The following is a 27,187-nucleotide window of genomic DNA, read 5'->3' as shown; positions in this document are numbered from 1 at the left end:
TCCGAAACGGTTGAGAAATGACAGAGTTACCGTGTGGCGGTCCCTCTACTGTACTGTCACTGTACTGGCACACCCGAAAGCATCATATATACAGTTAATACGTGCGTGTGTGTTTGTGTGTGCGTTAGGTTGCACACAGGTGGTGAAAAACTCCCAGCCAGCCAGCCAGCCAGCCAGCCAGCCAGCCAGCCACACACACACACACACACACACACACACACGCACCACACACACAGCTCCATAAGGGAGTGGTTGCACCACTCAAAAATGAATAATAAAATCAGTCAGTACATCACTTTATTCAAGCAATAGTCCACATGATTTGACAACTACCACAGGTTACGATCATTATTCAAAGGAAACTTCCATTACTCGTGCTGAGATATAACAGACACAACTCATTATTTTAAAACAAATAATGTCATTGTTCCCAAAACTATCATTCAAGGGGTTTGCCACAATTGAAGAAATAAATCATACACAATACACATGTAATGGTTAATTAACTGCATACCAAATGATTATAGCCGACGTATAGTCTATATGTGAACCATGTGAATAATGGATTATGAATGCATCACATTTCTGACAGGTCATTTGGTAAAGCACTGCACTAGAATTAAGTTTATTCAAATTATATATTAAATTGCATGTCATTTCTTGTTTCATTACACTAATATTTTATTTAATACAATATTATATTAGTTATGTGGGTATTTGCTACAGTACATTTGCACATATAATTTTTCCTCTAGTTTTTCCTCCATTTTACATTCTAACTATTGTGAGCAGTGGCTGCCATTATGAACTCTAAACTCTAATCCTTTTGGATTTAGGCTGCATTGATAGTATGTTCTTAGCCAAGACTATTTACATTTAACAATTGTTAAAATTGTAAACAAAGTTTGGTGTGTGAATATTTATGAACTCATGCAGGGGATATACAAGCTACATGTAAAAGTAAAAGTGCAAATGCCCTGTTGCAATATAACAGGGGTTCTCAACGTTTTTGACTGGGGACCCCCGGCCCGGAAATGCTTTGGCCATGTCTCGCCCGCGCCCCTCAATACAAATTGACTGCTACAATAACCTTAATAACAGAGAAAATAAATCATAAATAAATACTGAAACCAGATGAAATCATTGAAATCATTATGCATGTACAATGTGTACTATGTAAACTCTTCATTTCCATTTTCCAGCCATTCTGGGGACCCCACCAAAATAATGTGGCGACAGCGATAGGTTGAGAACCCCTAAAATGTAATATTGTTCTAAAGGCTTGGAGGTGACGTGAGTGTATATGTTGTTAAAGATCCCTCGAAATGTTATATAATTAGCATGGAATCGGTGGGTGCCCTAATTAGCATTAGAGACAGTCCTAACCAGCGATATTATAAAGAACAGTATATGGGATGGGTGGTGCGGGCAGGCAACGTCAAGTAAAGTAACCACCTTGTTGCAAGCTAGTGGAAAATGTTGATTTTTTATGACTGATAGCATATAATGGTCCGATATGGTGGTGAAAACCAAATAATAATATAAGAGATACCAGCTAGTGAGGACAAAGGCCCGGCCCCACACTGTAGTGTAGGGCCTTAAGTTGGAATTTCCAGTGGAATTTGCATCAGCATAACATAAGCTTTTTTAACAAAGTTGACACATTTTTTTCCCTTTTATACATGTACTGTATGTGTGTGTTGACAAATGCTGGGCACATACATGTCTTTTTTTTGAGGTTTGGGGACTATAAATTGATTCAGCATGAAGACTAAAGCATTCTAAATACCTATAATACGCATGCCTTGATCACTGGTACGGCACCCTCCGAGCCGACGTGGAAATGTAGCGGAATGTACGACCAACGTCCGCCAACGTCACGGCCAAGATTCAAATGCTGAATTCCACACGTAACGTGGGGATGATTGTAAATGTCCGTACGCTCAAGATATGAGCGTGAATCTGGCCCAGAGTTTATCAATGGTACACCCTTGTGTATTCGCATGAGTAGCTTAATTTCTGTATTTTATTTCTTCCATTTCAGGGGATTTTAACATGGATTATAAATTGACACGGTTGAGGTTTTCAATGGCAAATATTGCACGCCAGAATGACCTTCTGTACTTATTGTTTCGTACAGGTCGGTCCATTATGTTTATTTTGAAACATTAGATTATTTGGTAAATAGACACACATACACCACATACATAAACACATCATAGTACTTAGTACAACCAGTCTCAAAGTATCAAGTAAAACCTTGGATTAAAAATAAATGTCGAGGTGGGCTTGTGAGTACAGTATACCCTGCTATCCATTACGTAGTGCACTGAAATGGAACACACTTAAGACACATTATAAACATCTCCCACAAAACACAAAGACTGCACAGAATAGAGCTAGTCACTGTAGTCGGAACACTTTCATCAGAATGTCTTGATACGAGTGGCATGCAACATTAAGCCTGATTTCTACTTTGTTGCGCGCCAGGGTCTCACACGGAAAATGGCTGTTCCACAGGCCCACAACGCTTGTATATCTGATGTTTTTCGGCGTGCGACAGCTGCGCACAAAAAAAGTATGAATCAAACCTTTAGGCAAAGTGCAAAAATCCACTTGTAGTCACAGTAAACAGCAGGTACGCTCCCCTCCCCTCCCATGCCAGTCACAGTAAACACCAGGTGGGCTCCTCTCCTCTCTCATGCCAGTCACACATCCTTCATATCCGATGGCTCATCATTCCTGCGCTCTGTCATCCTGGCACACCGGGGACAAGTTGTGGAGTTGTCGTAGTAACAATCTCTAAACAAACCAAACAAATGTTTACAACATACAAATTGTTACTGCTGCTACAGCAACATAATGCTGTATATTGTCTTGCTTCTTGACCCATTTAGGCCTGACCTCGAAATTTAAAAAAAATCTTCTAAATCCTCCAGTTTTCTGAAATAAATATTTTCACGATTTAAAACAAATAGCAGACCTACAAGCTGGTAGTGCGCTATGAGCTTGTAGATCTGCTATTTTTCAATAGCTAAATTATAACAACGCATTGCGGTTGTGAGCTTGTAGGATTGGCTATTTGTGGCAAAGAGATTTGGTGTGGATGGGGAGAAAAGCAGTGTGAGTAAGACTGAGTGCAGTGCAGTGCGGACCTAGGTACGTTTTAATCAGAGTAATCTGGGAAGAGAGTGGCGACACTAGCGGTGACTCCCATTATGACAATGGAATGCGGAAGTGCTCATTCTATCTCAATGGGATAGTTCCAATGTTTGGAACTATAGCCCATAGGCACCCGCTTTGCAGCGAGATCAAAGCGTGTCACTGTCACCACTCTCTGAATAAGAATGGAGGGTAACCCTGCAAGACCCAGCGTTGCAAATATACAACAATTTATAGTTTAATTAATTAATATTTTTTCACCTAAACATCATCATTGACGTTCATTGCAATGCCATTGGTCATGATATTTGCATATAAATACCCCCCACAGAGGCAGAAATTCACACAACTTAAAAATCTCTGGACTCTGTAATTTTGATTTGTTTTTAACCTATGACCTTTGACCCTGATAAAAGTAATTAAAACGCCTGTAATATATATATTTTTGTGATCATTAGAATGTCTAGAACATGTTTTATTTATTATTGTGAAAGATATCCCCCAAATGTAAATTATTAATTTATCATTTTAATAATTATTATAAATGTGCATGATTCTTTTTTTTAATTTTTTTTACATAATTTCATCTACAAAGTCCTAGTAGTACAATGGTTAATGTTTGATTGATGTGATTGGCTGACCTGTGGAAGACAGCAGAGCAGTCATGGCAGACGGACGTGTGACTGTCGAAGGGGAACAGGATGTCTCCCTCCTTACACAGTTCACACACAAATCCTTTGGCCTGACACCGCTATGACACACGCACACGCACACACACACACACACACACACACACACACACACACACACACACACACACACACACACACACACACACACACACACACACACACACCATTTATTTATGTCCACATAAGAGATACAATACAAGGACACAAATATTTACAAGGTGCTGTGCAGAGTGCAATCAACAAATCCCGGACAAATACCCACACACCCTTCAGGGGTACAAGTAACAGCGTCTTCGCCATATTTGGCGGCTACCGATTTCGCAAGCCGTTTTGCTGCTTTTTTTTGGAATCCCAAGTTGTTGGAAGCCTCTTACAACCAAACTGTGTACGTGTCCTAGGCTGCCGAAGATAAACACAAATATATTGCACCTATAGCCTAGTTCAATGATGGTCTGGAGGAGTGGCTGGTACTTAATGACTTTGGTCATGAAGGCTTCCTCTAAGCTAGAATCAAAGGTGCAGTCAGGCCATTTCAAGAATGAAAACTGATCTGTTCTCTTCATTGACCACAACAACATCTGGTGTGTTAGCAGAGAGATGTGCAAAAATGTCAGTATTTTCAGTACAGAGTTGAAACATGGAAGGTTTGTACATTCTCACAGACAGTGCCACACACACACACACACACACACACACACACACACACACACACACACACACACACACACACACACACACACACACACACACACACACACACACACACACACACACACACACACACACACACACACACACAGGAGGAGTTATGACGATTATGTAATTGTGACAGGCCTATTTACATGTCACTATTGCAAAAAACAGCTCAGTGGCCTTGTGGTTAGAGTGTCTGCCCTGAGACTGGGAGGTTGGGGTCCAATCCCCGGCCGGGTCATACCAAAGATTCTAAAAATGGGACCCAATGCCTCCCTACTTGACACTCAGCATCAAGGGTTAGATTGGGGGTAAGTCCCTGCGACATACTAGCGTCATGTCCAGGGGGTGTACTTGTACATCAAGCTGCCTCACGCTACAGAAACAGGAGATAGGCTCCTGCCCCTATGGGCCTCATGGCTCGGCAAGGCTACTTACTATTGCAAAAACTGAAGATTATGGAGGAGACTTCATCAGTATTATGCTGTGTTTCGTGCATGAAAAAGCCTACGTACCTCACAGTCTAATTTGATGTGCTTAGCAAACGTGGTGTGGATCTCGGTGAGAGAGCAGCTGAGTCTACCACTGGAGATGTCAATCAAGTCTTGTAATGAGTACATGTCATCATTCTCCACAAAGTGCTGGCGATCGTGGAGCTGTGGACAATACAGTATCAAACGTAATGGGATTAGTAATTAGTACATTTGTACAATGATGAATCACAAAGGTAAAGTATACAATGGTGAAGAAATACTAAATGATAAGGGGAAACAACTGCTATGGTATACTGTATGTGACATTACAAAAACACAGGGCAACCTCACAAAGGAATGAACAATGATATAGTGAGCAAAGACAAAATAATCTAAGCACTGACACTTTTCGTGTGATGTCTGAAAAGGCAAAAGTAGACAGGGATGATGATAACCTTCATAAAAGATTATTACATCAGGTAACAGTGTGAGATCTAGATTATGGGAGCTCTTCTGATGTGTGTCCATCATTGAATAAATGAATAAACTAATACAAATTTATTTCGAGCATTTTGACCGTATTATATAATTGTCTCTGGCAAATCAATTCAACCTGGTACCTAAATTGCTGTGGCCTCATTAAAATATATCAAACACGTTTAAACATAAAGTTAAGATAGTTTCCCACAATATTTCATTAATTCTTGATTCATTGAACCCATTCTGGGTGGGAACCCCATAGAGTATAAAGAAGGATAGAGACCGAACTGGAGTGTTAACCCCTGCCCCCCCGCTATTCATTTCAGTGGAAGTTGCTCAGTGGCGTTTTGAAGCACCCCGAAGACTTCCGGAAGTATAATTATAACTCAATGGCTCGAGCGAGCGGAAGTTTAGCCTAGCCTAGCCCCGGACCTCAATTTTGAGGTCCGGGCTTACACACGTGACGTCATGAACGTCCGTCCACTTCCATTAAAGTGCTGCAATTCTATATTTCGCCAGTAGGTAGTGGCAGCTTCAACGTTGAATAGCATTACTGGGGGAGTGGGGGAACCCCTTTTGGTGTTTTAACTAAGCATTATGTTATACTTTAGCTATTGAAAAATAGCAGATCTACAAGCTCATAGCGCGCCACGAGCTTGTAGGTCTGCTATTTTTGAAAAATCGTGAAAATGCGGCACAAATCTTTGAATATATACAGTATTCTTTCTTTCAGAAGACTTTTTTTTTATTTCGACGTCAGGCCTAAATGGGTTAAACTGTTTTTCACCATTTTGCGACAGGCTAAGAGTCTAAAAGTCCCCAGAGAACATGCTGCTGCCTTACACAAAACAGGAAATGTTGGCCAAAGGGTGGTGCTAGAGAAGATATATATTATTGGGTTCATCTAGCAATCTGATTAGTAGATTATGAGATGTCCTGTGTGCAAAGACACACGAGCCATTATGGCCTGAGGGTGGCACGACTAGATAGTAAGTAGTAAGTAGCCTTGCCGAGCCATGAGGCCCATAGGGCAGGAGCCTATCTCCTGTTTCTGTAGCGTGAGGCAGCTTGATGTACAAGTACACCCCCTGGACATGATGTACAAGTACACCCCCTGGACATGACGCTGGTATGTCACAGGGATTTACCCCAAATCCAACCCTTGATGCTGAGTGTCAAGCAGGGAGGCACTGGGTCCCATTTTTAGAGTCTTTGGTATGACCCGGCCGGGGATTGAACCCCGACCTCCCAGTCTCAGGGCGGACACTCTAACCACAAGGCCACCGAGCTGGTCGGCACGACTAGATGCCATGCCCATTTCCAGACAGCTTGTGTGCAACTGGAAGTTTGGCCTAAGTGTGGCACTACCAGAGGTAAGGCCATGGGTTCATCAGAATCAGCAGTGTTCTGTTCATTAAAACCCATTTAGACCCGAGGACGATTCTACAAATACCTTCTAAATCATGACAGTTTTCAGAAAAAAACCCATGTCTCTATGTCAGTCGTTCTCAAACATTTTCATGTCAAGGACTCCCAATATTATATGTAATTGGCTGCCGGCCCCCATCTGAAAATATGTTGTTCCAGGTAATACCCCCCCCCCAGAAGCAAAGATTTGAGTTAAAAACGTTGGCTCTGAAAGAATATATATTCAAAGATTTGCATTTCCACGATTTAAAAAAAATAGCAAACCTACAAGCTCGTAGCGCGGCACTCGGTGCCACGCTATGAGCTTGTAGGTCTGCTATTTTTCAATAGCTATAGTATAACATAATGCTTAAAACACCAAAAGGGGTTCCCGCCCAAAATGGGTTAACTGCTTCAAGCAATCATAATATGCCTTAATGTACTACTACTACAACAACAAATAGAATGACCACTAGGTCATAGCAGTACATTTAATTTTAGCAGAAGCGTGTTTATGACCAGGGGGAGTCCGATAAATAAATCATGTGTTTCCACAGTAGTCATTGTGTTAAAGTGATTTATAATGTCCCGACTGAAAAACATCAGCTGCAAATATAATGTACTGATGGTGAGAAACAAGTGCTACATTTCAAGGCAGGTTACATAAAAGGCAGCGAAGCAAAATGAGAACATTGAGAAATTCCATCAAAATAACCATGAAATAATCGTGACTTCACAACATGTTGCATCACATCGCAAGCTTGTAAAATTGGCAATTTTTTTACCAAATGTTTGCAGAAAAGAGCACTGAAATACCCATTCCCTTCATGCCGGGACAATAATTTACAACCTACAAATACAATGAATAAAATAAATGTTTATAACTTGATGTGGTTCTTAAATTGACATCTATGATTTAATGCTGGAAGTATATATCTTGGTGGGGCATAATGTGAATATAAATTGTGTAAATTTGTTATGATAATTACACGTGCAATATGTCTGTTTAGATCGATCTGCATATACACTAATAAAAGCAAGCACAGGCAGTCATTCACACTACAGGCAAGCAATGCATATCATGTGAATACATAATTTCATATTTTTGTACCTGGCCATGTTCTGGCATCTGATGATGGATTACTTTAATGGAACAGTTGAACTTAAGCTTGATGTATGAGTTGCTGAAAACTGTGGATAGCCTTGGTGTTGGGGACGTATTATTGTTATTGAGCTTATAGAACGAAATTATTGAATAGCCCAAGTACAGTATAACCCATTCTGGGAGGGAACCCCTATTGGTGTTTTAAGCATTATGTTAAACTTTAGCTATCGAAAAAAAGCAGATCTACAAGCTCATAGCGCGGCACCGAGTGGCGCGCTACGAGCTTGTAGATCTGCTATTTTTTGAAAAATCTTGAAAATGTGGCGCAAATCTTTCAATATATATTCTTTCAGAGCGAACGTTTTTTAACTCAAATCTTTGCTTCTGGGGTGGGGTCCCTGGAACAACAAATTTTCAGATGGGGGGGGGGTGTCGGCGGCCAAATACAGATAATTCTGGGGGTCCTTGACATGAAAAAGGTTGAGCACCACTGACATAGAAACATTTGTTTTTCAGAAAACCGTCAGGATTTAGAAGAGATTTGTAGAATCTGTTCTCAGCTCTAAATGGAATAAAATTGGGCTCAAGTGGTTAATCAGTGAGATATTACTCCAAATAATATTCTGTGATGTGGGGTCATGGAGCCTTTGTGAAGTTGTTTATGTCCCCACATGACAGGTAAATGGTGCATTTATATAGCGCCTTTATCCAAGGCACTTTACATAGATTGTGCATTACATTCACCCATTCACACACACATTCATACACCGATGGCAGCGGAAACCATGCAAGGCACCAACTAGCACATCGGGAGCAATTAGGGGTTCAGTGTCTTGCTCAAGGACACTTCGACACTAACTCTGGGGGAGCCCGGGTTCGAACTGGCAACCTTCCGGTTACCATCCAGGCACTCTACCCCTGAGCCACCGCAGGGCCACATCAAGCACATATAAATGAACATTCCACATGGTGGCGCTGTTCCCATTAATCTAAACACACAAAGCATGGCATGAGAAATGTGATTGCATATCAGAATGGTGCATCGTATGTCTCTCATGACGCGGTGCTGACCTGGAGTAATAGCCGAGCCTCCATCGCTTCCTTACAGGTGATAAAATATGGCTTCATCAAAAGGATATCTTGGCGAAGCTTCTGCAAGAGTGGTCCACCATGACACACACACACACACACACACACACACACACACACACACACACACACACACACACACACACACACACACACACACACACACACACACACACACACACACACACACACACACACACACACACACACACACACACACACACACACACACACACACACACACACACACACACACAATTATGTGGCATCAGGCGATTATGTAATTGTGACAGGCCTATTAACCCATACTTTAGCTATTGAAAAATAGCAGATCTACAAGCTCATAGCGCGCCACCGAGTGGCGCGCTATGAGCTTGTAGGTCTGCTATTTTTGAAAAATCGTGAAAATGCGGCACAAATCTTTGAATATATATTCTTTCAGAAGACAAATTTTTTTTTATTTCGACGTCGGGCCAGAATGGGTTAACATGTCACTTGGGAAAAAGCATTTTCATTCCAAAACTTTCAAGACTCTAAATACTTTGTTATATCTTGGGACAGAAGCGCCTCGTCAGTAAAGGTCACGTTAATATACTCAGTACTCACCCTGATCTCCACCAGTTCCTCCACAAAGTTGAAGAGCAGCGGGTTGATTTCCTTCAGTTTGAGGACAGGTCGCGGCATCATCAGAGCCAGGTAACGGAACGAGGATCGACAAACCTGACCAGCAGACGGATTGTATAAGAGCAACATACTGACTGAATGGCTCTACAATGTGCACACACGTTATAGCGGAAACTAGCGCTGGGACTCCATAAAAACAAAAAACAAAAACAAATTAGAGGCTTTGTAATTAATTAATCAAAATTAATCCCATTTTAATCGCATATCAATATTTGACCTTAGAACAGTGATACAAGTGCATTAACCCATTTTGGACTGAGGTCGATTCAAAAAAAGGCTCCTAAATCCTAACATTTTTCTGAAAAACCTATGTTTTTCCAGTGGTGCTCAACCTTTTTCATGTCAAGGACCCCCATAATTATCTCTATTGGGACCCCCATCTCAAAAGATGTAGTTCCAGGGATCCCCCAGAAGCAAATATTTTAGTACAAAATGTTCGCTCTGAAATATATATTCAATGATTTGCGCCACATTTGAATGATTTTTCAAAAATAGCAGACCTACAAGCTCGTAGCGCGCCACTCGGTGGCGCGATATGAGCTTGTAGATCTGCTATTTTTCAATAGCTAAATTATAACACCAAAAGGGGTTCCCGCCCAAAATGGGTTAATGAATAGCTTAGCAATAAAACAGTTTTATTTTTAACAAGGTGGTAATTAACCAAGACCGAACAGATCAGTGCAATTGTTGCCCTAAAGTGCAGCAATTTTAGGAATATACTCTATAATTCACATTAGAGATTCAGGTAGCCTGTTATGAATTCAAGGACCTTCTGTAATCTCAACACTTCAAACTTTGTTTCAACTGAGAACTCATTGCACTGTGCCAATCCAGTGTGGTAATCCAGGGTTACCTTGCGGGGTTCAAACTCCCAGTTGTGAATGACCCGCGATGGGATGATGCCCGTGTCATTCCAGTGGCATGTGCTGCAGTAATACTGGCCTGTGTAGTCACACTGTCTGGCCTCACAGGGAATACCCCCTATGAGATACAACACAACACATCACATACAATAGGTCAATAGTCATTTTTACTAGTTGACTAGTTGTCTAGTTTACGGGCTGGTTTAACTACCTATTAGGTATAACTACCTGGTTTAACTACCTATTGTGCAAAAAAACAAAAACAAAAAAACATATTTGTATATTTAAAAACTGTGTACATTGGTGACTATAACTATAATCTACCTGATCTTGAGGCCTACAAAATCGTGGAAAGAAAATTTTTCTTATCAACTAGTCAACTAGTACCAACAAGGTCGACTAGTTGCTTAATGCCCTAACATACAACACATCACACTGCCTGGCCTCACAGGGAATACCCCCTATGACATACAGCAAAGCAAAGGATCATTCCAAAACAGGACCCAACTATGCAATTACCTTTATATTAACCCATAGACCTGGGAACGATTCTACAAATGCGTTCTAAATTCTGACAGTTTTCAGAAAAACCCTATGTTTCTGTGTCAGGGGTTCTCAAACTATTTCAGGTCAGGGAGCCCCAGAATATTATTATATTATAATTGGCCCTGGACCCCAATCTCAAAATATGTTGTTCCAGGGACCCCTCCCAGAAGCAAAGAAGTATATATTCAAAGAGTTGTGCCACATTTTCACGATAATTCAAAAATAGCAGACCTACAAGCTAATGTAATGGTAATGTGTTTTATTTTAATTACAAATGGCCTCATAAACAAAAGCATGACCCTTGGGATAACTAAACATTAACACTTTCAGCGCCCCCTGCTGTTCATTTGAAATGACCGCAGGGAGCCAGCTACCGGTATATCCCCTATAGACAAATTCAGAAACGGGTCTCACGGTCGCAGCTTACGTATTTCCTGTAGGCGGAGCCGACAGGGTAGTTTATGGCTGCTCCAACAGTAGTGGCAACATAAAAAAATAAAAAAACGGAATGCCAAAATATCCACCGCGGTGGCTGAGACCAGAGCCATACAGTAATGGTTGAGAAAAAGCAGTGAAAGGTCCTGAAAGATACATAACGTCGGTCTTACCCAATACCCAATCTTTCTGTTTTATGAACACAAGGCTGCTGTATTTTATACCTCATACTAAGCATTTAAAGTATGAGATATAAAGCGTATGAGATATAAAACGATGCACGCGTTTTGGCGTGCATCGTGTTAACTATGGATCCCTACGTATTGTCGGTATCATCTGGAGTGCGGGAGTTTATCCCCCTTTCACAATGCGCTAGACATCTGGTAGATGGATTGCTGAGGTGGATACCATCAGCTCCCACTGTCCCAGTATACTTACCGCACGACTTGGCACATCCAAGCCGTGCTACTCACACGCCAGGATCCAACCCATAATCTTGCGGTCAAAGGGCGATACGTGACATTCAGGATATTAAGCAGGGCGTATCGGACATTTTGATTTATTTTGAGAACTCCGATCCGATCCGATAGAGGCATTATCGACCGATCGTGATCGGACGCCGATTGATCGGAAGCATCTCTAATAACAATACAATGTATGCACACTCACGCAGTGACACAGGAGTGATATTCTAACCGCCATAACAATACAATGTATGCACACTCACGCAGTGACACAGGAGTGATATTCTAACCGCCAAAACAATACAATGTATGCACACTCACGCAGTGACACAGGAGTGATATTCTAACCGCCATAACAATACAATGTATGCACACTCACGCAGTGACACAGGAGTGATATTCTAACCGCCATAACAATACAATGTATGCACACTCACGCAGTGACACAGGAGTGCGACATTCTGCACAGCGGTAGTCTTGTCGGTCCAGTCCTATCTCAGGGCAGATGCTGAGCTCATACTCGGACTGGTGGCTCACCTTTGACCTCACACAAGGCTTGGTGATTAGGTTCATGCATTTGCTGTGGCAACGGTAATAGCAACCTGCAGATGTTGAAGACAAAAAGAGACACATCTGGCATGATGACACCCATTTTTTTAACCCATTTAGACCTGAGCTCGATTCTACAAAATGTCTTCTAAATTATGACAGTTTTCTGAAAAACCCTGTGTTTCTATGTCAGTGGTGCTCAAATTATTTCATGTCAAGGACCCAAAGAATATATGTAATTGGCTGCTGACCCCCATCTCAAAATATGTTGTTCCAGGGACCCCCCCCCCCCCCCCCCCCCTCCCAGAAGCAAAGATTTGAGTTAAAAACTCTGCTCTGAAAGAATATATATTCAAAGATTTGCACCACATTCTCACGATTTTTCCAAAATAGCAGACCTACAGTACAAGCTCATAGCGCGGCACTCGGTGCTTGTAGATCTGCTATTTTTCAATAGCTAAAGTATAACATAATCCTTAATGAAATAAATGATTCTAGGTAGAATACCCTAATCCGTCTACGCCAGATGTATGTAATGTAAACAACCCCCACGAACGATAAAAAGTGTTTGCGAACGCCTGGTAAGATTACACTTTTTTTAGAAACCTCTATCGTGTTGCATGTGTAGGTCATGTCTTCGGTGGCTTTCACGAATAGAAGACGATGTTCTAATTTTAAGGTGCTCTAAGGAAATACAGACGCTTCTCCATGGCGTCACACCCGGTCTCGCCCAAGATCCCGCCCGTAGTTGCCGCCGATTGGTCCGACCCGGGCCGGGGCGGCTGATTGGTCCGACCCGGGCCGGGCCGGCTGATTGGTCCGACCCGGGCCGGGACGGTTCATCGGATGCTGGATTGTGAACTTGTGAATGAACACCGCACGAGTGGCGGTGGATCAGCGGTAGAGTGGCCGGATAGGAACCGAGAGGTTCCCAGTTCGATCCCTGTGGGCTCCCCCAGAGTTGGTGTCGAAGTGTCCTTGAGCAAGACTCTGAAACCCTAATTGCTCCTGATGTGCAGGTTGGTGCCTTGCATGGTTTCCGCCGCCATCGGTGTGTGAATGTGTGTGTGAATGGGTGAATGTAATGCACAATCTCTGTAAAGCGTCTTGGATAAAAGGCGCTATATAAATGCACCATTTACCATTTACCAATACCACCCAAATCTGACAGATTCAGGTTAAAGAATATCCACCCTAGAGATAGAAATGTTGGCAGCGGCTATTGGTCAATGTCACTTTGAATATGCCTGCACATCCTGGTACACTAGCACAGTGGTTCCCAAAGTGGAGTCCCAGGGGTCCTTGAGGGAGTTCCAGGGGGTCCCCAGCTAAATGAATAGTTATAGGTGCCCAAATGGACCCTTATTGGTCTGTAACTCTGACGCCGGGGCTCCACTGGACTCGTCAGCGTTGCGTCTCCGTCACCATCAGGGAATGTTCCCTTTTTAATCAATGAAGGGTGGCTCCACTGCCTACGATGCGTTGCGTTGCGTTGCGTTCGGTGACTGCTTTAAAATTGCCCCGGTTCGTTTTTTGACCCGCGTCTCACGTGTCCAGTGGTGCCCCGCCGTGAGAGTGCACAAATTGTACACTCTGAGTTAAATTAACATTTACATCAGGGCCCCAGAGATAGAAATACCATTACATGGGGGGTCAGTAGCCCAATTCATGTCAAACTGGGGGTCCTTGAAATTAAACGGGTTGAGAATCACTGCTAGAGCCGTGAAAATCTTCTCTTATGGGGGGTCCCTGTCATATATTTTCAAATGGGGGTCCGCGGGCTAATGAGTGTCAATTTGGGGGTCCTTGACATGAAAACGTTTGGGAACCACTGCACTAGCAGCATCCCCAAGACTCTCACCTGTACATGTGTACCACGTCTGGATAAGGCCCCATATGATGGCCCCATATCTCACCTGTACATGTGTACCACGTCTGGATAAGGCCCCATATGATGGCCCCATATCTCACCTGTACATGTGTACCACGTCTGGATAAGGCCCCATATGATGGCCCCATATCTCACCTGTACATGTGTACCACGTCTGGATAAGGCCCCATATGATGGCCCCATATCTCACCTGTACATGTGTACCACGTCTGGATAAGGCCCCATATGATGGCCCCATATCTCACCTGTACATGTGTACCACGTCTGGATAAGGCCCCATATGATGGCCCCATATCTCACCTGTACATGTGTACCACGTCTGGATAAGGCCCCATATGATGGCCCCATATCTCACCTGTACATGTGTACCACGTCTGGATAAGGCCCCATATGATGGCCCCATATCTCACCTGTACATGTGTACCACGTCTGGATAAGGCCCCATATGATGGCCCCATATCTCACCTGTACATGTGTACCACGTCTGGATAAGGCCCCATATGATGGCCCCATATCTCACCTGTACATGTGTACCACGTCTGGATAAGGCCCCATATGATGGCCCCATATCTCACCTGTACATGTGTACCACGTCTGGATAAGGCCCCATATGATGGCCCCATATCTCACCTGTACATGTGTACCACGTCTGGATAAGGCCCCATATGATGGCCCCATATCTCACCTGTACATGTGTACCACGTCTGGATAAGGCCCCATATGATGGTGCTACACTTGTCACAGGTCTGTTTGACACTCTTGCTCTTTTCCTTAGAGAAACGGTGCTCCAAAAGAACCCTCAGATTGGGTTCGTCCTCCTCGGGGTCCTGTTGAGGAACAAAAAGGACAGAGACATCAAGCACACGGCATGTAGAGAGGCCCACCCATGGGTCCACTCCATGCAGCACACTGCATGTAGAGAGGCCCACCCATGGGTCCACTCCATGCAGCACACTGCATGTAGAGAGGCCCACCCATGGGTCCACTCCATGCAGCACACTGCATGTAGAGAGGCCCACCCATGGGTCCACTCCATGCAGCACACTGCATGTAGAGAGGCCCACCCATGGGTCCACTCCATGCAGCACACTGTATGTAGAGAGGCCCACCCATGGGTCCACTCCATGCAGCACTGCATGTAGAGAGGCCCACCCATGGGTCCACTCCATGCAGCACACTGCATGTAGAGAGGCCCACCCATGTGTCCACTCCATGCAGCACACTGCATGTAGAGAGGCCCACCCATGGGTCCACTCCATGCAGCACACTGCATGTAGAGAGGCCCACCCATGGGTCCACTCCATGCAGCACACTGCATGTAGAGAGGCCCACCCATGGGTCCACTCCATGCAGCACACTGCATGTAGAGAGGCCCACCCATGGGTCCACTCTAGGGCTGGGTGCAATAACCGCAATATCGCCATACCGCCGGTATACAACGCATACCGCGGTATCGGGTTCGTTACCGCGTTTGTTTTTTTTTAAAGTTTTTTTTGTCCGTGCTGTTCTGGCGCCCTAGGTTCTAACCCTAACCCTAGTTCTAACCCTAACCCTGGGTTCTAGGCCTAAGTGCATATGGTTGATATGAAATAAAGTGTATCATAATAAACAGTGAGGCTCAGTCAGTCTAATCATATGCCAGCAACACCAGAGGGAGTTCAACAAACCATTTGCAACCCAGATTCGGCACAAACAAGTATTGATTGATTGATTGATTGAACTATTTATTAACAGTTTGCAGAATTACAGTAGCCTACATTTCAAGCACAACTCAATACAAAGACTGTTAACTGCGAGTGGACGACCCAATAAAACATTTCACTTGTTTACAAGAGGGTCCACCTAAATTCATTTCACATTTCAAAAATGTGGAACGCCCTACCAACTGTCATTAAGACATGTAAATCCCTTGACTCCACCCACCCCCACCCACCCCTTTCCCCCCTCACTGTATATGTTTTTCCCCCTTTTTACCTCCTTTATGATGATTTCCTGTTTTTGGCTTTATAGAAGTGTATAGTGTACAAAATGTTATGATGAATTGAACAAGGTGGACCCTCTTGTAAACAAGTGTAATGCTTTATGGTGTCGTCCACTCACAGAGTAACAGTTAACAGTTTTTGTATTGAGTTGTGCAAATGTACTGTAAACTGTTATAAATACAAACTTAAATCAATCAATCAAGCAATAATGTTAACTCATGGCTTGGGGACTGGGGAGGCGCGCAGTTGCTGCGTGGTGTGGAGCGGCTGGAAGTTGAACCTTTCAATTCATCATATATTAAATCGATCAGTTAACTTGGAATTTGTTTAATATGTTTAAGATTTTAGGTTCCATGATGAGGGGACGTTTTTGAATGGTGAGGTGTTTGTTTCATGCGATGCGCTGCTGAGCGGGCATTTCATTGGAGTGAGAATGGTTGCCATTGCGATTCCAAGTGAACAGTGTGCGGGATTCTTTTTTTCTCTACTTCTCAGTTCCAGTTATCCGACGCACCTGTCCATTGTCCAACTCAGATAAAACAGAAATAATCCTCTTCGGCCCTCCAGAATCCACCCAAATTCTAAAAGACAATCTTGCCAACCTCTCCATAAATGTAAAATCCACTGCAAAGAACCTAGGTGTTCTAATGGACCCAGACCTTAATTTTAATGCTCAACTAAAAAAAGTGGTTCAAACCTGTTTTTTCCAACTTAGGAACATCTCAAAAATCAAGTCCTTCCTGTCTAGCGCCGATTTAGAAAAGGTCAGGGTAATTATCGCCATACCGGCGGTATGGGGGCCGACAATAACCGCAGTAATAAAAATCCCATACCGCCCCAGCCCTAGTCCACTCCATGCAGCACACTGCATGTAGAGAGGCCCACCCATGGGTCCACTCCATGCAGCACACTGCATGTAGAGAGGCCCACCCATGGGTCCACTCCATGCAGCACACTGCATGTAGAGAGGCCCACCCATGGGTCCACTCCATGCAGCACACTGCATGTAGAGGCCCACCCATGGGTCCACTCCATGCAGCACACGGCATGTAGAGAGGCCCACCCATGGGTCCACTCCATGCAGCACACTGCATGTAGAGGCCCACCCATGGGTCCACTCCATGCAGCACACTGCATGTAGAGAGGCCCACCCATGGGTCCACTCCATGCAGCACACTGCATGTAGAGGCCCACCCATGGGTCCACTCCATGCAGCACACGGCATGTAGAGAGGCCCACCCATGGGTCCACTCCATGCAGCACACAGCATGTAGATAGGCCCATGCAGCAAGGCGTGGAGGAATAGTTTAACTCATTTATTGCGGCTAGCTGTTAGCATAAATCCCAGTCCCAGTCCCCCAGTCCCCCCCCCCCCACCCCACAAACACACACTAGAGTATCATTGGAACAATTCACAAATGTGTTGTGAATGGGTTTTATTGCTTGAATACTTACTGCCGACTAGTATAGGCAGTAAAATAAACAAACCTATCTGGTTTCAAAACCAAACCCTCAAAGACAGATGGTTTGGGACGATTTAACTCTTAAAACAAAAGAGGAAAAAAAAGTGTGATTCAATTAAACAATCTTAGAATTTAGACAATACACATTCTTTAGAAGAGAACGGAGGATAGAAGAGAGGGTCGTTAAAACCAATCAATTTGAATACTAATTTAAAAGGATCCCCGGGGCTAATAAACCTTAAATGCCTGATACATTATAATTATGAAAAACACCTTAAATATTGTATTTCTTTTAGAAATAGTTGTCTTTTACTGTCATAAGTTGATGATGTGATATGTCCATGTGTGTGGTCTAGACCTACATTATATGGAATGTAGGGAATGCATGTGTTACTAAAAAAAAACAACGTAATACTTCCTAATTAATTAAGTTAATATGAGCATCACATCTATATTTCAAATACTTGTGGTGTTTTTGTGGCGCTTTTAGACTCTTAATCTTGTTACTGTTTTTCAAAAGGAGACATTGTTCTGCTGGAGTCACATGATATGATATGATGATGATATGACTGATATGACTGTAAATGATATGACTGCAGAATACAGATCAATGTCATCCACAAGTCACATGACTGCAGATTAATGTCATCCACAAGCACAGTACCACATGTTTTTTTTGCACCATTCCATGTTGTTAAAATCCTGAATGTGATGTTCTTTTCTTTTTAATAGTTTTATCCCACGATTTTGTAACCCATTTTTCACCCCTGTGTCAATTGTCTAATGTGATCCTGGGCTCTACACACCCTCCGCCAACCTAGTCCCCATATATGGGGGACATGGGGAGAGCAACGGACTTGAACTCATGCTTCCTTCATGCCCGAGTGTCCATGTTGCTCCTTTACACCTGACAGGGGGGAGTTTCCCTGGTTGGACGTAGCACGTGGAAGGAACACGTTATTCTAACCAGTTCCTTTCCCCTCCATCAGGCGCCCCGGCTGGCCAGGGGGAGGCAGTTTAGAGACCAGGATTACTGCATGTTTTTTGTGAGGGTACCTACCCTAGGGGACACGGGGAGAACATGCAAACTCCACACAGAAAGGCCCTTTCGCCAACCCCGCCTCGGGTATGGGCACTGATGGAGGAGGAAACACGCCGCCAGCGCCCACAGCGTCCCGAGCGGGAATGGAACCCAGGACCTTCTAGCTGTGAGGCGACAGCAGTGATGTTCTTTTCATTGGTTAACCCATTTAGACCCGAGGACGATTCTATAAATGTCTTCAAAAACAGTTTTCTGAAAAACCTCTGTTTCTATGTCAGTGGTGCTCAACCTTTTTCATGTCAAGGACCCCCAGAATTATCTGTATTTGGCCACAGACCCCCATCTGAAAATATGTAGTTCCAGGAACCCCTCAGAAGCAAAGATTTGAGGTAAAACATTCGCTCTGAAAGTATATATATTCAAAGATTTGTGCCACATTTTTCAAAAAACAGCAGATCTACAAGCTCGTAGTAGATCTGCTATTTTTCAATAGCTAAAGTATAACATAATGCTTAAAACACCAAAAGGGGTTCCCGCCCAAAATGGATTAAACAGAAATATAAGTTCTTCGGAGAAATACCACAGCATTGATTGGGTGGCCTTCCTCAGACTAAATGAAGGGAAAGCTACCACACTGTTATAAAGTATGTATACTGCAGGTCGCTCAGGCGCTCATTGTGGCAATCATTAGGTGAACATATATTTTTTTATGGGTTTAACAATTGACATAACTACAGTAAACGAGCAGCGCGAAAGAGGACATGTATGATGTTAAGATAAGAAAACCCAGACTGTGCACAGTGTGCAGCACACGGAGCACAGTGACATGGACTTGGGTTTTCATTCTCCCATATACTGTACAGGTTTTAGCTTTGTCTATAAATTATATTTGGCAGAAAACTAGGCAGCTGTGTGCTTTGTGTACAGCAGGGGTGGGCAATTATTTTTCCCCAAGGGGCCAAATGAGAAACAGAAAATATTGTAGAGGGGCCCAAAAGGCTGAACTAAATTCTGAGTAGTATACATTTTATTTCTATATATAAAAAGCAGTAAATGGCATTGTTTTGACGAGCTGGTAAGAGTATATGTTATAATTAGGCTGCAGTGAAAAATTGAGGTTGCCTTTCGAACATTTAATTTATTCAATCAAACAGGTTGTCAATCACACGCAATTCACGGCAGGAAAGTTGCGTGTACGTGAATAAACATGCCTCAAAATAAAATCAATGCAGTTTTAGTCCACGCGTAAGGACGGGTAAAAGTATTATTTTCTAATTTCCAAGTAACCTTTGACCTATAATGCCCAGGTCTGGTGTACAGGCTCTGTGATTCTTCCCAAGCAATTCCCACTTCATGACACTGGATATTTACGTTTGAAACACATGCAAATGCGTCTTAAATTCACAATTTATTTCACATTTTTAACCCAGTTAGGCCTGACGTCAACATTTTTTAAATGTCTTTTTAAAATGTATTTTTTTTCTGAAAAACCTCATGTGTCTACATCAGTGGTTCTCAATATTTCATGTCAAGGACCCCAAAAATTATATGTAATATGCCACCGACCCCCCATCTGAAAATATGTTGTTCCAGGGAGCCCCCAGAAGCAAAGATTTGAGTTAAAAACGTTCGCTCTGAAAGTTATATATATATATATATATATATATTCAAAGATTGGAGGCACATTTTCACGATTTTTCAAAAACAACAGACCTACAAGCTGCTATGAGCTTGTAGATCTGCTATTTTTCAACAGCTAAAGCATACCATAATGCGTAAAACACCAAAAGGGGTTCCCCCGGCCCGCCCCAAAATAGGTTTTAAACGAGTCAGTTTAACGTTGCACTTTCTTGTGCTTCTCTTCACAGCTGTCAGTTTACTCCTCACTCGGCCCGCTGCTGTTCCGTACCTTGAGCTCTTGCAGTTTGAGGCGCAGATGAATGAGTTTGACTACGGTGTCCTTCTGTCTCTCCGAGTGTTCGGGCAGCTCCAGGATCAGTCTCTTACAGTCCTCGATGGCCAGCTTCAGCTGTTCAATATCCGATGCAACAAATGATCTCTGTAAAGAGGATGAACGGGTTAAAGAGAGCTCACACGCACACATTTGAATTATTATAATTTGGATCTGCACATGAGGCGCAATACAATAGATCCAAACACTGATCAGAAGAAGGTTACATTATATGGTCCAACCAAATACAACTGCTGCACATGCCTAAAGGAGAAGTCCAGGCTTTCTTACCTTTATTCGTAGTTGTTACGTCCCCAACAAAGAGGCTATTTCCCCTAATATAAGCCCACAATGGGGGTTGGGTTTTTGTGCTAATTCCCTTATTTCCATCGAAATAAGTAGTAAAGTGTGCCGCTTGGGATACTATTTACATTATGAAGAGGATATAAACTTTTCTTTGAGCGATGGAAATAAGCGAATTAGCACAACACCCCATAGCCCCATTCAATTCAATGCAATTAAATTCATTGAGGGCTTATATATTAGGGGAAATAGCCAATAATGCGCTTTTGCACAAAATAACACCTGGACCTCTTTGGTGGGGACGTAACAATTACAAATAAAGGTAAGAAAGCCTTCTAGCATGGACTTCTCCTTTAACACAGAGGAAAAAAAAATAGCACATTGATGACATATAATGATACTATTACTTGACACTACTAGACAGGATTTTTTTCTCTCACACACACACACACACACACACACACACACACACACACACACACACACACACACACACACACACACACACACACACACACACACACACACACACACACACACACACACACACACACACACACACACCTATTCTCTGCCGAGTCGGCAGAGAATTTTGCTTGAGTTGAACTAAACAGGAATTATACATTGACTTACGGAAGGTCTTGAGAAGTGGTCTTCGGCTAGACCAAGATCCATGGCGCGATCAGAGCTCAGGGTTCTGGTCTCTGAGGAGAAAAGCTCGGGTCTCGCCTCTAAGGAAAGAGGAAGGCAGCACAAAGCACAGTTCTCATTAAAAGAACACACACAGTGACTGTGCTCTGACTTTTATGCTCAGGCATGCATGGTTAATGCTCACGCATACTGTATGACAAGCCCTGCTGCACTTCAACCAATCACTATGGATCAGTAAAATGGCCTGTTGGGAGGATTCATAGATATCTAGTGATCTACTGTACATCAGTGGTTCCCAAAGTGGGGTCCGGGGACCCCCAGGGGGCCCTTGAGGGAGTTCCAGGGGGTCCCCAGATAAATGATAGTTTGGAACCAAATGGATCCTTATGGGTCCATTTGGTTCCATTTTTCTACACTCTCAGAGTTAAATTAACTTTGATTTTTTAATATATTTCTTTTTATTACTTTTTAATCCCATGATTTTGTAACCCATTTTTCACCCCTGTGTCAATTATCTAATGTGATCTTGGGCTCTACACACCCTCCGCCAACCTGGGGAGAGCAACGGACTTGAACTCATGCTTCCTTGTGTCCAAGTTGCTCCTTTACACCTGACAGGGGGGAGTTTCCCTGGTTGGACGTAGAGCGTGGAAGGAACACATTATTCCAACCAGTTCCTTTCCCCTCCATCAGGCTGATGGAGGGGGACACGGGGTGGCTACTTTCAACCTCCTATACAGGCACTCGGTTACATCAAGACACAATCTAGATCATTTGAGAAACCAATCGAACCAATCAAAGAAAGAAAGAAAGAAAGAAAGAAAGAAAATCAGACCTGTGTGAGACTCTGAACTGAGTGGTGCTGTACTACTAACTGTACTATACTGTACAAGCCCTCCTCCCTGGCCTCTCTATGTGTGTGCGTGTGCGTGTGTGTGTGTGTGTGTGTGTGCGTGCGTGTGTTACGTAATGGCTGCTAAAAACTCAGCTTCCCATCATGCACCTGTGCACAGTGTGAAGCTCAACAGCCACTTTGTCACCTGTTGTTGGTACCCTAAACAGACAGACAGACAGACAGACAGACAGACAGACAGACAGACAGACAGACAGACAGAGGGAGCCTAAACACAGTACATGTACCCTCAGAACCAGAGCCAGTCCATTTTGCTATTCCAGTTATGCTGCAGCCTGCGGGTCACTTTTTCATGAACATAGACAGGTAGACGGCGCCTCCTTCGGCTCGGAGGCAATGTAAACGTTTGTTTTCTCATGCCAAAAAAAGCTTCTTTCAATTCAACACCCTGTGATTTGCCAGTGGCCTTCCGCACTTCCACCCTCGCGCGCGATACAGGTCGCTCCAATTAACTGCAGCGGCCAATGAGACATATAGGTTTTTATGATCTATGATCATTGATTTGAACAAGAAACAAGAAACAGATTACTATGAGTGTGCATCATACGCTTTGAATTTCAACTCATGTTTATTATTCGTACAGTGCAAAAGAAGAACAGTGAATTCCTGTTCTGTTTCTTTGGCCTATGTTTTGATGAATTGAACAAGGTGGACCGGACCCTCTTGTAAACAAGTGTAATGCTTTATGGTGTCGTCCACTCACTGTCTTTGTATTGAGTTGTGCTTGAAATGTACTGTAATTCTGCAAACTGTTAATACATATTTCAATCAATCAATCAAATTGTAAAGGACAAGGAACCTAAACAGGTACTTAACGTGTGGTGATATTTTACAGTTAGGAGGATGCTTTTAACCAATTCTGGGCAGGAACCCCTTTTGGTGTTTTAAGCATTGTTATACTTTAGCCATTGAAAAATAGCAGATCTACACGCTCATAGCGTGGCACTAGGTCTGCTATTTTTAAAAAATCGTGAAAATGTGGCGCAAATCTTTGAATATATATTATTTCAGAGCCAAAGTTTTTAACTCACATCTTTGCTTCTGGGGGGGGGGTTCCTGGAACAACATATTTTCAGATCGGGGTCGGCGGCCAATTACATATGTCAAGGGGGTCCTTGACATGAAAATGTTTGAGAACGACTGACATAGAAACATAGGGTTTTTCAGAAAACTGTCAGGATTTAGAAGACATTTTGTAGAATCGTTCCCAGGTCAAAATGGGTTAAGGTGTGGTGATATTTTACAGACCAGAGCACTACGGAGAGCTTTACCGTGTTTCGGGGGGGTCCTGTTGTCTCCGTGGACATCATCCTCCTCTTCCTCCTCCCCGCGGTCAAAAGGGTTGAGTCGTTGTTGGCGAAAAACCGCACGTCTCTCATCATACGCCATTTCAATGGCCACATCTAACAAAACATATGTTATTATATTATATTACATTATATATCTCTGCTGTCGGGAGGAAACCTCATAACTCCAAAATGTTCATTTTTCAGGAAATTAAGAAAACCATGTATTTTTAAAACAAAGCAATACAGCCTCATCAAAGTTGGTGTTGTAACTTTATATATTGTCAATTACTTCTATGAGAGGGGGAGAGGTGGTGGAGTTAGTTGCTTTAGCAGACATTTTGAGGGTCCAATGGAGTTAAGAGGTTTTGTCCAAAGCACTTTTTACTACTTTCCATTGGTTCAATATTTTCGAAACACCACACAGATGTAAAGAGTGTTCAATTGCACAGATTTATGCCAAAATATCAAAAACCTCAAAAATAGAGTTATGAGGTTTTCTCCCGACAGCAACGATATATAATACAGTCACCCTGTGTGGACAAGTACAGTATAGTCTAGAGTTGTCCCGATGCCATTTTTTTCAGACCGAGTACGAGTACAAGTACTTCATTTTTAGTACTCGCCGATACAGAGTACCAATACGAGTACTTTATTTTTGTTAAATTAACCACTTATTTGAACCCCTTTTTCTCATAGATGCAAATTGATCTCCGATCTACACTTGTCAGTTGTCATTTATGCTTGTAGATCGGCTGTTCTTTGGGTGATTTGCTGCAGTGTTGGGTCAGACTTGCTCCCGTTGCATTCGTTCAGCCTATAGTGTCAAGTGGATGTTTTGAGGGTGGTATCGGCCCGGGTAACCGGTAGGTCCGATACCAGTATCGGCATCGGATCAACTCTAGTATAGTCAGGTCTTCCAAATAGTCAAGATGGGAAAGCAACTTTCAGGCAGTGTTGTTTTTGGCAGCAAATTTAGATTTTAGTCATAGTCTCTTCAATAGTTTTCATTTAGTTTCAGTCACATTTTAGTCACCTGGAATGTTTTAGTGTTAGTCTAGTTTTAGTCGACTAAATATACAGTTGATTTAGTCGACTAAAATGTATTTTGGCGGGCATTGATGCCGTCGTAATGACTGTTTTTATACTTGCTGAAAATAGCTGATCTACAAGCTCACAACGCGTCTCAGTGCGACGCGTTGCGAGCTTGTAGATCTGCTATTTTCAGCATGCAACCAAGTGTAAAATGACTTATACTAGATCTCTTGTCCACTAGACCCTTCCTAACATTTTAGTCTAGTGTTTATTTGTTGATATATTTACTCTTAGTTTTAGTCATTACAGCTTAGTTTTCATTTAGTTTCCAAATTACATGTAGTTTTCGTCAGTGAAAAAAGGTAGTCGACGAACATTTTTCGTCTTAGTTTTAGTCGACGAAAACAACAGTGCTTTCAGGTTGACTCGATGACCCTGATATTACAGCCGGACTAACCTCGCATCACCAGGCTTTCCACCGCAGAGGAAACAACCAGACAGCAACATATTTGTATAGATTTTCAATTTAAATCCCATTTTTCTGATGTTAGGAGATCGATAATGTGTATTGTGTGGCAAAAAGTACCCTATTGTCACCTGTGCATTTCTTGCTTGGAAAACAATGTAGCCAGCCTTACCTACTGTGTGTGTGTGTGTGTGTTTTCTCACTCTCTCTCTATATATTCAAGGTACCAAAAGTTAGCTCTGAACTTTGTAGATCTGCTTTTGGTTTCTGTGGCCCTAATACATGGAATAACCTGCAAACGACATTGGAATGACCACACTGGTACCCTTGAGCTGTTTTAAAACCTTGGTGAGCACACAGACCCCCACAACAATACGTAACCGTTTTTAGATAGAATTTGTCTTAGCTTTTTTTTATATATATATTTTATTGTTGTATTATATCGTATTACTCGACGGCACTGAAAATTAGTTTGATTACTATCAGTGTAATTTCGAGAATAAACAAAACTTGAATGAATGTTATAGCTCAGTCATAAACATTCAAGGCCATATCATTCTATCATTTGGTTCAGTGCTGCATTATGGTAGGATATATTATTGCTGCAGTTTCTTCTGGCCATATCGATTTGGGCCGTATGTGTGTGCCAGCAGCCAGCTGCTCATTTGCTGACACTAGCACCTCGATCAGTTTAATAAACATTTAATAAAACCACCCTCCTATCAGTGTTTACATTATCCATTCCTGAAGTCAACCACATACAAAACAAACAAACGATGAGGCAGGGGTGGGGTGGTTCAATCTGGAATAGCAAACACTAACAGCTGAATGTCATCTTGCTAAAGCGGTAGACAATACATCATTGTAATGTATATACGCTGCTAGACACTGCATATGAAAAGAGTTTATTTAAGAGATTATTTGGGATATTTCTAAGTGACTATGGTTATCAAAGGAACATGTTTTAAGCACAATGTTGTGGCTAAAGCTAACCAGCTAGCCGACGTTATCCAACAAGCATGAGCTAAAAATCTAATTATCTTACCACATGGTCGACAGTAGTTATCACAAAAGCTTATGCGCGTTCATTTTGGTAATTGGACATTTCTGCCAAAATATTGCGGACTGCTGACGGGGCTTTTGTCCTAAACTGTGGGGTCTTTGTTTTGGTCCTACAGTCAGTCACAGACTAGTCCCCAGACACTGTTTTTCTTCTCAGAAAGGGGCGGCGGTCAACCAGCGACATCTAGTGGAGACCATGCTGACTGTCAATCAGAAATGTGACTCAAGAGTCAGGCTGACAAAATGGGTGGTCAAAAAATCATTTTGATTGATTGAAGTATTTATTAACAAGATTACAGTAGGCCTACATTTCAAGCACAACTCATTCCCGTGGAGGACACCATAAAAGCATTACACTTGTTTACAATAGGGCCCACCGGTTGCAATTAATTAAAAACATTTTAGAGAAGTACAAATATACACTTCTATATAGCCAAAAACAGGAAGTCTTCATAGAGGTAAAAAGGGAGAAAAAAAAAAAAACATGGGGTGAGGGGAAA

At 42.6% G+C, this 27,187-nt stretch overlaps 1 protein-coding gene across 1 annotated transcript; it reads right to left on the bottom strand.

Moving 5' to 3' along the window:
• Window positions 1-305: 305 nt before the first annotated feature.
• Window positions 306-26,871, bottom strand: def8 (differentially expressed in FDCP 8 homolog). The gene is made up of 12 exons (XM_079496855.1): window positions 26,671-26,871; window positions 24,110-24,241; window positions 21,908-22,005; window positions 20,930-21,079; window positions 15,219-15,360; window positions 12,531-12,695; window positions 10,639-10,766; window positions 9,708-9,821; window positions 9,084-9,164; window positions 5,063-5,203; window positions 3,804-3,913; window positions 306-2,802 (listed from the first exon to the last, which is right to left on the bottom strand). Exons 2-12 carry the CDS (start codon window positions 24,225-24,227, stop codon window positions 2,709-2,711), a joined length of 1,341 nt encoding a protein of 446 aa, XP_079352981.1. The 5' UTR covers window positions 24,228-24,241; window positions 26,671-26,871; the 3' UTR covers window positions 306-2,708.
• Window positions 26,872-27,187: the final 316 nt, after the last annotated feature.

Source organism: Electrona antarctica (assembly GCF_951216825.1).
Source record: "Electrona antarctica genome assembly, chromosome: 3".
In the NCBI taxonomy this organism is placed as follows: Eukaryota; Metazoa; Chordata; class Actinopteri; order Myctophiformes; family Myctophidae; genus Electrona; species Electrona antarctica.
Note: the sequence above shows the minus strand (reverse complement) of the source record. Positions and strands in the feature narration are given on the sequence as shown.

Coding starts and splice junctions, on each gene's coding strand:
- def8 (XM_079496855.1), bottom strand. CDS start 24,227: ATGGCGTATGATGAGAGACGTGCGGTTTTTCGCCAACAACGACTCAAC. Junction 21,080..21,907: donor ACCACTTCTCAAGACCTTCC/GTAAGTCAATGT, acceptor TCCTCTTTACAG/AGATCATTTGTTGCATCGGA. Junction 12,696..15,218: donor GACGTGGTACACATGTACAG/GTGAGATATGGG, acceptor CAACATCTGCAG/GTTGCTATTACCGTTGCCAC.